The sequence below is a fragment of the Filicampus tigris genome, chromosome 17 (assembly GCF_054856515.1).
Source record: "Filicampus tigris isolate MCC_2025a chromosome 17, RoL_Ftig_1.0, whole genome shotgun sequence".
NCBI lineage: Eukaryota > Metazoa > Chordata > Actinopteri > Syngnathiformes > Syngnathidae > Filicampus > Filicampus tigris.
The window spans coordinates 994,520-1,008,301 of NC_141233.1; the positions used below are offsets into that span (position 1 = coordinate 994,520).

Below are 13,782 nucleotides of genomic sequence, written 5' to 3' on the forward strand. Positions count from 1 at the left end.
GCAAAAGTCGCTTTAAAAAGATCAGAAAAAATATCCTACACCTTATGGAAGAGATAGGTGTAGTAGATGTGTGGAGAGAATGTAATGCGACAAAAAGACAATATACTCATTACTCTCATCCACATGATGTTTATACCCGATCGGACTATAGCTTTACGTTTAAAAATGACTTACATTTGATGAAAGGTTGTGATATTGGGCCTTGTACGATTTCTGACCACAATCCTGTCATTGTTAAGGTCTGCCTTACAAGTAATAGAAGATGTACTCTTTGGAAAATGAATAATATTTTGAATTACCCAGAAAATAAAAGTAAATTAATGGATGCCATTAAAGACTATTAAATATAATAACAATGAGGTCTCCCCTGGAATCCTTTGGGACACATTTAAAGCAGTTATGAGAGGTAAATTTATAAGTATATCTACTCACCAGAAGAAAGCTAACCAACACAAACTGGCATGTCTTGAAGAAAAAATTGTTGAAACTTCAACATGAACACTCTAGGAATTTGAAAAGTGAAGTAAAGTCTGAACTGAAATGCAACAATTGAAGAAGGAAATAAATGATATTAACACATTGGAGGTACAGAAAAAAACGTATCTTTCTAAAAAAAACATTATGATGCAGGTGGGAGATCTTTAAAATTGCCTTCCTATAAAGTAACGAAACAACAAGCGGAGAGAACAATATATAAAATTATGAATCCCTTAAATAACAAAATGGAAGTGGAACAAGAGAAAATTAAACAATGTTTCCAAAACTATTACAGAAACCTATACTCTCTGACCTGCATAGACAATCATGAACGCATAGACGCTTTCAGTTAGATTTACCAATTTTGACAGATGAGCAGAATGATAAACTACTTGCAACAAGAACAAAAGAGGAAATTCATTGGGTTTTTAAGAGACTAAAAAGTGGGAAAATGGCAGGAGCAGACTGATTCGGTTCGGCATGGTACATTGCCATGGAGACCCAATTGATTCCAACTTTACTTAAAACATTTAATTGGGTGCTCGAAAAGGTGACTCCAAAATCATGGAATGAAGCAATAATATCCATAATTCCGAAAGAAGGCAAGGACAGAGTACCATGTAGTAACTACCGTCCAATCAGTGTCTTAAATATCAACTACAAACTATTTACATCTATTTTGTCGAAGTGATTGGAAGTGATTCTGCCGATCTGATACATAAAGACTAGACAGGGTTTATAAAGCATAGACAGACACAAGACAGTGTCAGAAGAGTTTTAAGTATAATGCGACATGCCATTCAATAGAAACAAGAGACCTTGATTATTGGTGTGGATGCAGAGAAAGCTTTTGACCCCATGGGGTGGACATTTCTATACAAAGTACTCGACAAATTTAGATTTCATAAATCAATAATTGAGGTGATTTCAGGATTATATCATAAACCATGGCGACCTCACGGAGTCAACAGAATTACAAAGAGGAAATAGACAGGGGTGTAATCTCTTTGCACTTCTCTTTGCCTTGTATATTGAACCATTAGGTCAGTGGATAAAGCAAAGAAAAGATATTAAAGTGATGACGACTGCTCGTGAAGAGCAAAAACTTGCTCTGTTTGCTGACGATTTACTATTGACCATAATCCAACCTAAACAGACAGTACCCATGATAATAAGAACAATTGAATATGGATCTTTTTCATGCTATAAAATTAATGTAAACAAGACCCAAGTGTTAATTTTAAATTATGACCCACCCCTACATATCACAGAGAGATATAAATGGAAGTGGGATGCAGAAATGGTCAAGTACTTAAGTATCGTATTACATAGAGATTTCTCAAAGATGTATGAGGTCAATTACAGGCCTATAAATACCAAATTACAATCAGATTTACAAAGATGGAATGCTTTACCGTTTCTGGATCTTAACTCTAGAATTGATTCTATACGAATGACTGTTCTCCCTCAATTGCTGTACTCATTCCAATGTCTACTGTGAGAACCAATCCTTGTCATGGGATGTCATCAATTTTGTCATCATAAAGTAATATCTCAAATTCTGTCAACAAAGATTTAATGCACTTGCAGTAGTAGTAGCATAGCAGACAATTTCTGTATACAGTGTGCTGGTAGTGACGGAAGCAAACAGCTTTTGACCATGCTTATAGTCTTAACTACATGTTATCCACCTGCTGTACTGAATGACATTGCTCACTTACAAAGTTTGATTACAAAGATTACAAAACCTTCAATACAAGAAGACAAAAAAGGAACTTTGAGTCTGTGTGAGTAATTCAAAGAAATTCAAATCATGCATGGATAAGATGTGCTACTATGGACGAGTCAGAACTACCTTCGACTACCAACATTGAAGCTAATGGTAAAACAGAATTTTTGCCATTACATCTATCATTTTCAATACCACAAAAGCAACTTTTAGAATGGGACAGAATTATATCAAGATATATATGTATGGGCAAAAAGCCGAGGATTAAGTACAATACATTACAGTTGAAGAAAAACAGGGGAGGTAGAAACCTTCCATGTTTACGTGAATATTTCTATGCCGCCCAGCTGAGGCTACTTGTGTGCATGTGCTCTCCGATTTACACAGCAGGATGGAAAGACTTAGAGGAGAAAACAAGAATATTCCTTGGAGAGCGTTATTATTTGACACCAAATTGCAACAGGAAGTTAATTTTAAAGAAAAATTGTCCAGTATGATGATTGTAGCTTTAAATTAAATGATAAAAATATGCAACTTGGGAGGGGGGACACAAAATTGTATCGATGGTGTGCTTACGACTCAGTTTACCCCCAATAAATACCATGACAGATTCAAATCCTGGTTCTTGAAAGGTTTAACAGATTACAACTCATTCGTCCACAAGGGAACCATTTGACATTTTGAAACAATATTATGGGTTGAATTCTGATCAGACACTACTTTAATAAGACTATTAAAAAGAAAACTGAAGAAGGTTTTTTTACAAACATTTATGTCATTAATAAAATTAATTTCTCCAATCAAGATCATTTATCTAAATTGTACGATAGCATCCTGGTGGGTAAGGAGGGGGGCACACACACTATGTGAAGGAGAAGTGGGAAAGGGAAGGGAGGATTACTATCACAGGAGAGGAATGGACATATATATATCAAACATCTGGCGTGAATTTTGCTGGAAGAACACAATGAGATTTTTTGTAACACCAGCACAGAAGAAATATCAAGGAACAGGAGATACGTGTTGGAGATGTGGAGATGGTGGGGCCAACCATTTCCACACATTTTGGGAATGTGCTGTGATAAAAAAACTATTGGTTGGACATTCATTATCATTTGCAAAATGTATTCCATATTGTTCTTCCCTTGTCCTTTAAATTGATGTACCTGTGTAAAATGGATCTGCCACACACGAGTAATAAGGACAAGAAACTCATTTACATTCTACTGGCGGCAAGTAAAAAAGCATTGACAAGGAAGTGGCTCAAACCTAAGAGGACAGATGACTGGATTAATGTTATTAGTGAGATCTTCATTATGGAGAAGATTTCCTTTACACTTAAGTTACAACTGGACGCTTTCTACCTAACATGGTCTAAGTGGACAGAATATGTTAAAACTATAACAAGTGATTTTGTTTAAACTCATACTTTTTTCTTTTGTAAAACAATGGCAGTGCGATAGGTTACCATGCTCCTCCTCTGTTGTTTAGTTCATTATATTTGTAAAACGGAAAAGCAATAAGAAATTGTTCATATTTTTCTAATTGAATGCGCATTGTGCTTTTCAATAAAAAAAATAAAAAGTTTCGGCCGTGTTTAAATTACCAGGCTAGTAACCATAATTGTGCCTTATCAGCTGAAATGATGAAGACTGGCAAACCGGATGCTCAGGGCTCAGATCACAACAAATCATGGCTCAGCTTCAGAAAACAGGTGAGCTGTGATTGGTTGTTGCCTGAGCAATTGTGATGTCATTTTCAGTCGACAGAAGTGTCAAAATAGCCACCCCCAGAGGTGGCTAAAAACGGGTGGATAAACTCTTATTCAACAAATGCAATATCAGAATGCCTTGTTTCAACTAGTGCACCTGCATAGAAAATATGGAAAAAAATATGTTTGGGTTGACTTCCACTTTAAGGAATGCTGTCAGAAAGAGTTTCAGAGTTGTCATGTTTTGTGCCTCCATTGTTGAGGCGGCCGATCAGAGCTGTGGCCGTAAGACCTCCTCAATTCCACCAACACGCCTTTGAAGGAAGCAGAGCCTGGAGACTCTGAGCTGGGCTCTCCCATCTCTGTGGTTGAAGTAACCGGAGAGGTTAAAAAGCTCATCGGTGGCAAAGCCCGGGGTGGATGAGATCAGCCCGGTGTTCATAAATCCTCTGGATGTCGTGAGGCTGTCCTGGTTGACACGTCTCTACAACATTATATGGACATTGATGACAGTCTCTGTATTGGCAGACCGAGGTGGTGGTCCTCCTTTTAAAGAAGGGGTACCAGAGGGTGTGTTCCAACTACAGAGGAATCACACCCCTCAGCCTCTCTCCTAAGGTCTATTCTGGGGTTCTGGAGAGGAGGGTCCGTCTGGAAGTCAAATCTCGGATTCATGAGGAGCAATGTGGTTTTCTTTCCGGCCGTGGAACAGTGGACCAGCCTTACACCCTCTGCAAGGTCCTCGAAGGGTTATGGGAGTTCGCACAACCAGTCTACATGTGTTTTGTGGACTTTGAGAAGAAGCTCGACTGTGTCACTACGTGGAATAGGGGTTGCTCGGTCCCTGTACCACTGATGTCAAAGTTTGGTCCGCATTGTCCGTTAAGTTTTGTGTTGTTTTTGGGTCTTGTAAAAAGGCGTTAAACATTTCCTGATTTGTGGTGAAGGAATTATGAAACGCAAAATTTAAACCCAACCCCCATCATATAGTAGAGTGAAAATATTTGCATCCTTTTTAACTCATTCAATCCCAAACACATATTTATGTATTTTCACAGTCCAGCCATTCAATCCCAGGAACTTGTATTTATTTTATTTTTTTTCAATCGTTAGGGTAAAAGAGGGTAAATGCCTGTTACTGAATGAGTTAATCAATCTCCCAGGCCTTGCGATGGTACAGAAGTTAAAAGTGATACAAGTTTGACCGCTGTCTGTAAAACGCAAAAATAAGTTAAAATTGTATATTCAAAAAAATCTTACCTCCTGTTAATTTTAGGATATGGCTTCCAACTGACTTTTTTTGTGCGTCTCGAGGTGCTACACGTGCCTCACAGTTTTCATAGCCAAGGTCCCATCGTTCAATCACAGTGTATGACAACTATAACATATCAAATTTTTCAACAGGCCCAATGTGCATGCCATGTTTCATGAGTTTTCGTGCATTACTAGGCCCTCAAAAATGCTATTCATAAAGAAGAAGAGTAATTTCTCCAATTGCAATTGAGACCTTGCAGCAGTCGCTGCTCAAGCCTTAATCCAGTTAAATGATTTAGAATAACGTGATGAGTGCAATCATCAATATAACGTGATGAGTGCAGTCATCAATACATTTACATGCAGTCAATATTCGGGTTAAGGTCAAAATTCCAATTTCTGAAACATTCAGAAAGACCTGTTTGTTTGCGTGACTGGACAGATCTACGCCCACGTTTTAATAAACCAATGGAAAGGGCGACACACATAGACGTAATTTCCCCTTGTTACTTGCTACACTCAATAAAACATATTCAAGTCACTCACCACAGGAATAAAGCAGTCTTGTTTCCTCCGCATTCCAAAAGTATGCAAGTGAGTTTCGCCATGATTGTTTACCTCTCTGCTTGTGTATTTTCGGCGAGTTGCACGCCAGACATACGGCCTTATCATACACAGATATGTGCCTATATACACACTGCGTCATTTTTACCATAGAGATAGAAAATAATGTGACAACGCCGCAGAGAAAACAATTGCATTCAAGTTAGGCTCGCTGCGGCGATGATGCCGCGCACACAAGCACTTCCTACACTACAAAGACCAACATTCCATGCAAGTACTTCCTGTACTATGAAGATGAAGATTCCTTGCGGTTGAGCATGAGCAGACTGTCCGTGCATTCTGGATATTGTGATCGGCATATACATGCACGCATATTCGGGTAGGCAAGGGAGTAACCCTTGATATTCTGAATTTTTAAAACCCGAAAAAGGGCATATTTGCTTTGTTGCATGCGTTTACATGGCTTTTAAAAACCTTTAAAAGGTTTATTGGCTGCATGCAATGGTAGCCAATATGACAAGATTGGAGGTTAGTTAACAATCTGCCCTGACGTAAAAGTAACTCATCAGTTCTGAGGTTTCTGTTCTCAAGAAGCCCTGGACGATGTGCAACCATGCCTCACACTAAAGAGCCCTTACACCAGTGCTTCTCAAATAGTGTGGAGGGGGAGGGGGCGCGTGTGGCCCAGGGGAACATGCTTTTTTTCCGCCGTACTACAATAAAGTGTAATTACACATCCACTCCAGCAGTTGGCAGTGGCGCTCTAATTGCCCATTGTGCGCAGCGAGTATTAACCATTAATCTTGGCTTCCTCATTTTGATTAAAAAAAAAAGCACAAATTGTTTTATTCATTTTTGTTTTGTAGGTTAAAGTGTTTTATATATTATGTTCCTGAGTTAATGTTGCTTAAGTCAATTTGAATTTGTTATTTATTGATTTTGTTGAATTTTATTTTCAGCAGCAAATGGTGCAGTAAGTCTGTCAAAAATGTTTACATCTTAAACAATATTATTTTTTGAATTTCAGGCAAATTGATGCACTTCAAATCTTTTCTTTTACAGACTAATAGACAATGTTAATAATCTTATTCTTGTAAGTTGCTATAGCTCTTTTTGTTTCCTTTATGCTAACAAGGATACGATGTTATGCAGAGGTGTACCTATAACCATTTTATATACCAATGCTATTATTTATAGTTGCGGCGGAGAGTGGGTGGAGGGGTGGGGAGCGAGAATTGTTATCTTCTTGCTGCGGGGGGGGGGTTGGCGTAACAGAAAATAATTGAGAAGCACTGTCTTATACCAACACTTTTTTGTTGACTTGCATGAAGCTGGAAAGAGTCACAACAGTATCTCTCAGTCTTGATATTCATCAGTCCATGGTAAACTATTGTTTCTATAAATGGAGAGAGCAATGTTGACCCATTAATTTTCATATTTACCTTTTCGTCAGTCGAAGTGCCAGCATCTTCTGTCTTCACTTGTTTTTTCTCTTCTGTAGCACTTTTCTCTGATTCTTCCTTGGTACTCTCCACCTTCTGGGTGTCCTCCTCCTTTTTCTCATGCTTGCCTGCTTTGCCAGATTCATCCTTATCATCCTGAATACACAATCACAATCAGTATTTTTCAGATGCAGTGGAACCTTGAGTTACGAACGCTTCTTTTTACGTGCAATTTGTGTTAAGTACTAAATTTTCGTAGAAATATTACCTCAATGTACTATTTTTGATATATGAATGGTCTTGGCATGAATGAGCGAATGTATTTATGTTGTAATTCTCACGCTGCATAAACATCATTGGCAATGTGCATAGCGTATTGTTATGATCTGAAAACTAGTGATATCCCTTGGCGGCTGAAGGCGGAAGCTGTTGTATATGTATGCGGAAGTTCCCCCTTCACATTCATGATCATTCGATCACAAATTGCTGTTGCGTTTGTGCGGTCACAAAATCATTTCAGATTCGCCCAAGAAAAATCTATTAAAAGTGTGTATGTCATTTATTAAATTGTAGCGTTGTTTTTAATTAAGGGAACGAACGGATAATAGTGTAATCAAGTCGTATAGCCGTCCCCATGTTGTCGCGAGGCGTTATTTCCAGCGACATACAACACATTCACCCAATAAGATGCCAAAAGTGGCCGTGATGGATTAATGCAGAAGCCGGTCCCGTATTGACAGATATGTTCAACTTTTCCCAAACATGTCAATAGAACGCTGACTGCTAAATGGAGTGTCATCTCACAATGATTTTTTTTAACAGAAAAAGATAAGTTACAAATTGGTATGCTAAAATCAAAGAAAAGAAAATGTATAAGAAACACGTGAATTTGATTTTCTTCCATGTTATATCAAAGAAGACTTTTTCAATTAGGAGCTCTTCCCCTTTTCCCCTCCTCTGGTGAAGTTAATAAGCAATAAATATTTTGGTTAAGTGTTTTATTGCTTTATAATAGCGTGTGTTTTCACTTGTTCATATAGCATTATATTTTTTTAACCACACACTGGGTTAAAAAAAAAAAGGTAAATATTTTATTTTGGGGCTGGAACGGACAGCATTTGCGTTTGGATGTCAATAGGTACGTAAGCGTAAAACGAAACGAACCAACTCTTCCTGGATCCTGGATGTGCTGTTTCTAAGGCATGAAGCAATTATCAGCAGCACTTTTTTAGTTACCTATAGCAATAACAGGGCTGATGCCAACTCAACAGTTTTACTCTCCACCTTTATAAACCCAAATACAGTACTCAAAAGCAAGGAGGAGGAACTATCCCAAAAAGTATACATTTGTTATTCATGTTGCAAACTGTCAAGGAACATATTAAATTAGTAATCAGGGGTTGAGATTGGGAGATTAGGGGTGATTAACAATCATTTTTTTGATGCATCGTTCGGCGTATTAAAAAGATTCTGAATTGATTCATAGGTATTAATAATCGATATTTAAAGTTTAAATAAAAAAAACAAAGCATGCACAAGCAATTACATGTGTTTGTACGTCAGACATCTGTGCTAAGCTATTACGTGACAAGATGGCGGGACAAGCAAAACCTCATACGAGCGGAGCCAAGTCAAAGTGTGAAATATAAATCCTTGCTCTTCCTTGAGTTTTTTGTTTTAAAAAAAGGTACCAATGTTTTATAGATGGACTATGAAATGTAAACCAATGTAGTGATTCATCGGAATCTAATCGAATCGTGATCTAAGAATCGGATCAAATCGTGAGGTACCCATTGATTTGCACGCCTAGGCGTCATTGTGGTGAAATTTGTCAAACTATTAAATTTGTGTAAAATATTACTCAGCACTGGGTAATTTCTTTCTTGAATTTACATGTTTGTAACACTCCTCTTGTCAAAAGACAGCTGCGATAGGCTCAAGCACGCCTGTGACCCTAGTGAAGATAAGCGATACAGCCAATGGGGCGAAAAAATGCTGTAAACATCCTAAAAAAAAAAACATGGCATTTTACAGGTGTTAACATATCATATCCACTGTGCTATAATTACCTGGACAGGCTCAGTCACATTTGGGGTAAGTTCTGGGGATCCTCCTCCAAACAAAGTGGAAATTGTGTTACCCAGCTCTGAAAAATAGAAAACTGCAGATTCAGTTTTGTTCAGTTGTTGTTGTTGTTTGTGAGGTTCCAATGAGTACAGTGGCCTCTATCATCTGTAAATGTCTATGTTCCGAATCACCAGGCCTCCAGGAATAGGACTAGCAGCCCATCTAAACTGAGCAATCAGGGGAGAATGGCCTTAGTCAGGAACCCCAAGAACCTGATGATCACTCTGTCCGAGCTACAGGACTTCCCTGTAGAGCAAGGAAAACCTTCCAGAAGGGTAACCATCTTGTGGCCTGTATGGTAGAGTGGCCAGACAGAAGCCACTGCTTTGTAAAATGCACATGGCAGCCTGTCTGGAGTTTGCCAAAAACGCACCTGAGGGACTCTCAGACCATCAGAAAGAAAATGATCGGGTCTCATGAGACAAAGATTGCACCCTAAGGAGAGACTGACAGGCGTCATGCTTGGATGAAACCAGGCACCGCTCGGCCCTTGACCAATACGACACTACTACAGTAAAGCATGGTTGTGGCAGCTTGATGCTGAGATGTTTTTTAGTGGTAGGAACTGAAAGACTAGCCAGGATTGGGTGAAAGATGAATGCAACAATGTACTGAGACATGCAGGATGAAAACCTGAGTGCTCAGGACATCAGACTGAGAAACGTTTACCTTCTAACAGGACAACGACCCTAAGCACAGAGCCAAGGCAACCAAGGATTGTCCTTGAGTGGCCCAGCCAGAGCCCAGAGATCTGAAAATGGCTGTGCACCAACGCACCCCATCCAACCTGATGGAGCTTTAGAGGTGCTGCAAAAATGCCCTAAGATAAGTGTGCCAAGATTGTAGTGTGCAAGATTGTAGCATCATTTTCACAAAGACTTTGGGCTAATTACTGTGGCCAAAGTGTATTATATATTGTTACGGCCCACGTTGAGTCGTGGCCGTTTAAGTTGAGTGCGGGATTTCTCCCCCTGCCTCTTCCTGATTGGTGGCTCTCGTCACCAACTCAGTCAGCCAATACGTTCGGGGAGAGTGAACAAATTAGCAGAGCTGGGCAGTCCGTCCCTGGGCCGGATCGGTCTGACCCTCCGGCCCGGCCGGATGCCCATTTTTGGGGTGGGGGTGGGGCCAAATTTTTAAAAAGGGCTGGGCTAAGCATGGCCGGAAGTAGATTTTAGTCTGGCCCACGAATCGGCCCTCATGCGTGTGACGTGCTCGCGAGGCGGCCAAATTTCATCTCAGCCTATTCTGTGAAAGGCTTCTTTTTAGGCTTCTTTCTACTCCCGCAACTGCGAGAGCGACAACTGCCGCATTGATTCACATGACCTACGCATTGTGCTGTTGGCGACAGGTCTGCAACACATGCCACGCACCCATCAGGAATTGTTGCTGCTCTGATTGGTCCATTATGTCTCGAGCCAATCAGTGCGGGGGAGAGTGAACAAATTAGTCAAATTGCTTCAGGTGTGACATCAGTTTAAGAGGGACTGGGTTGCTGGTATTCAGGGCTGGCTGTGGGTGATGCAGTCAGTCCCTATATTTTGTATTAGTACCGCTGTCTTCTGGTTTCGTGAACCTAATTCGACAAACCTCATTTATCCTTTTATCCACATTAACCATTCGTTTTCGCCATAAATTTGACCATTCATTACTCAGTCGTTCTATTCGTTCGTGTGTGCACTTGGGCAGTCTAGATGCAGGTGATCACTCTATTTTTGTTGTTTCAATGGCCAGGTTTTGTGTTACTGCACTTTTCATTTACCCCTTCCAACTCTCACACCACTTATCTCCATTTTTTTCATTTTCTTATTTTTACATAAATCATGTTTCCGCGTTACAGACATCGCATTAAAGTGAAAATTGTGAATGTGAAAAAATTTCCAAAATAGGAGATCAGTGTTTTTCACAGGACAGCGACGGTATATTATAAGTTTTGAGCAAAATCTATGATTATGTATGCAATTTTAACAAATTTAAAAAAAAATTCAATTTCACGCCATTATGGAATGGTATGTGGAGAATTTTTCAAATTCCATTTGGTATGAGGCCATCAAAAATTTTAACAAATTAAAAAAAAAATTCAATTTCACGCCATTATGGAATGGTGTGTGGAGAATTTTTCAAATTCCATTTGGTATGAGGCCATCAAAACAAAATATGGAAAAAGTGCCCAAAATGAACTGAAAAACATACTGGTTAATGTGGATTCTTCCTCCTCCTCAACAATGGTTTCAAAAACAGACTCTACCTGTGGGGGGGGAGAAAAAAAAAGTTATTTCCTATATACTTACTACACGATTTAGAAAATCACGTAACTGATTATGCAATACGTGGCATGAACAATTTTGCCTTCATATAACACATATAATGTGGTATTACTTAGCCACAGGAACATTTTCAAAATGACATACTTACCCGATCCAGTAGGAGAACTCCACTTTCATCCATGTTGAAGTGGGCCTTAATTCCCTTGGACTCTGCCTGTGTGTGCTTCTGAAAGGTGCTGCCCACTCCAGACAATTTGACTGTTGTGAGATTGAGAGAGCCAAACACACTGCAATTGAGAAGATAGATGCGAAAACAACGTGGTTAGCATTAATGGACCGGGTATTCATTCAGTTCAACAATTAATACCATTTAGAAACGTGAATTTTAATGGGAATTCCGGAACACAAACTATATACTAAAGCTAGCAGATACCTGAGGTCTTCCTGTGGCAGGAAGCTAAGATCTCCATAGTTTATGTTGAAATCAAAGTCATCATTGTAGCGGTTGAATGTGATGACCTTTCGCTGGGGATAAGGTGCCATTCTCTGAAAGAGAATGCGTTTGCTTTGTTTCAAGGTTTTGGCATCTTCTTCCTCAACCTCACGAGTGAAATCCACCTAACAAAATGTAATCACAAGTGTTTAGAGTTACAGTGGTATCCTACTAAAAAAAACAACTTGGCATAAAACAGTGCATATTGTCCACATAGCTGCTACCTGATTCTCAAAGTAAGTTAATTTTCCTATTACACAATCCAATTCTTTATTTGTGCAACATTTATTGCCTTATCTATGGAGGATGTAAACAGACACAAAACTACTAAATACAAAAAGATAGGGACCTATCCGTCCATTGATTATCTGAGCCGCTTATCCTCATGAGGGTTGTGGGCATCCTGAAGCCTATCCCAGCCATCTTCCCTCATTCAGCCGGCCAGCAAGCACCCAGGGCAGACCGACCAGCGTGACCAGCGTGACGCACCATCAGCCAGACGTCCCAGTCGCCACCCCCGCACCAACCGGCAGCCGCGACACGCACCACTGAAGGGCACCTGGCCTCGCGCCGGTGTTCGGGTGGACAGCTCCTCCATCCCACGGGATCATTCACCAGCGCCGGGGAAACCTTGAGTATGCGCCAGAGCGCATTACCCGTTTCCCTCTGGCCCACCTGCTCTGCAGCAAGTCCGAGACACCCCACTACGTAGCCCACCGCAAAACAAAAATCCTATTCTCATTCGACATGAAAATACTTGGTTTATTTGGTCCCCAAATCATTTTTACACTTGATTAAGTTTAGAGTAGACTGAACAATATGGAAACTGCTAGTTTTGCCAGTTAGCGTCCTTTTATGCACATGCAACAAGCATATGACTGGCTGCCCTTTATGTCAATCAAGTGACAAATTTTACAAGGGATGATAGGGATTTTTTATTTTTTTATTTTTTTATTTTTTTTTTTAAACTGATTCACTGCCATTGACAGGCAGCTACAGAATTATATCAATAGCATAAAGCTGGGAGGGCTGGGAGTGATTTGAGTTAATGCCATGCGATCGACCTACATTCCGTTCATGATCCGGAACAGCGCATTGGGCTCCCCTGCTGTAGTTTGACTGGACAAAGACGTCTTAATATCATCGCCTTACTTGTCTGTCAGAGCCTTCTTTGGACCTATGTTGCGAGGCGTGCTTTTCACCTAGCCATCTGCTAGCTAGTTTCCCAACCAGCCAAATAGCTGTTTTAGTCCATATTCCGAAAACACCAAAAATCAGGCAGTAGTCAAACAGAGGATATCAACACATGACAATAATCCAAAATCAGTACTTAGTACTGATTAAACTGCGTATTGTTATGGAAATAGGAAGTGATGTATGTGACAGAAGAACAGGTGAATTATTATACTCAAATTCCTAGTAAAAGTATAGTCACAAGAACAAAAGGTAACAAAGAACAGTGACAAGGATGTAAAAAAAAATGTACTTGTATTTTTTAGTAATAATGAGTAGTAATATCTGGAATAAGTAAAAAGTTGTGTGCCAAATATTTTCATAGATTGATAAATTGAACTGACCTGAATGGGATAGACGGCCGCCTCTCGGACCAGAAATGGTGTGACTTTGAAGGCCTTACTGAGAGCAGCAGCCTGATACACTGCTCCCATGGCTGCCGCCTCATCGGCATTTATGTTTTTCCCCAACTCCTCCCTAAATTC

General features: G+C 39.7%; 1 protein-coding gene across 3 annotated transcripts in view; it reads right to left on the minus strand.

Annotated features, from left to right (window-relative positions):
* Positions 1 to 13,782, minus strand: part of hyou1 (hypoxia up-regulated 1) — a 39,225-nt gene that overhangs the window by 12,132 nt on the left and 13,311 nt on the right. For all 3 annotated transcript variants that reach the window (XM_086012101.1, XM_086012103.1, XM_086012102.1), the window contains exons 12-17: positions 13,642 to 13,774; positions 12,005 to 12,189; positions 11,720 to 11,858; positions 11,498 to 11,552; positions 9,247 to 9,323; positions 7,178 to 7,333 (exon numbers count right to left, since the gene is read on the minus strand). In XM_086012101.1, coding sequence (XP_085868227.1) covers positions 7,178 to 7,333; positions 9,247 to 9,323; positions 11,498 to 11,552; positions 11,720 to 11,858; positions 12,005 to 12,189; positions 13,642 to 13,774 — 745 coding nt within the window. The remainder of the gene's footprint in view (positions 1 to 7,177; positions 7,334 to 9,246; positions 9,324 to 11,497; positions 11,553 to 11,719; positions 11,859 to 12,004; positions 12,190 to 13,641; positions 13,775 to 13,782) is intronic.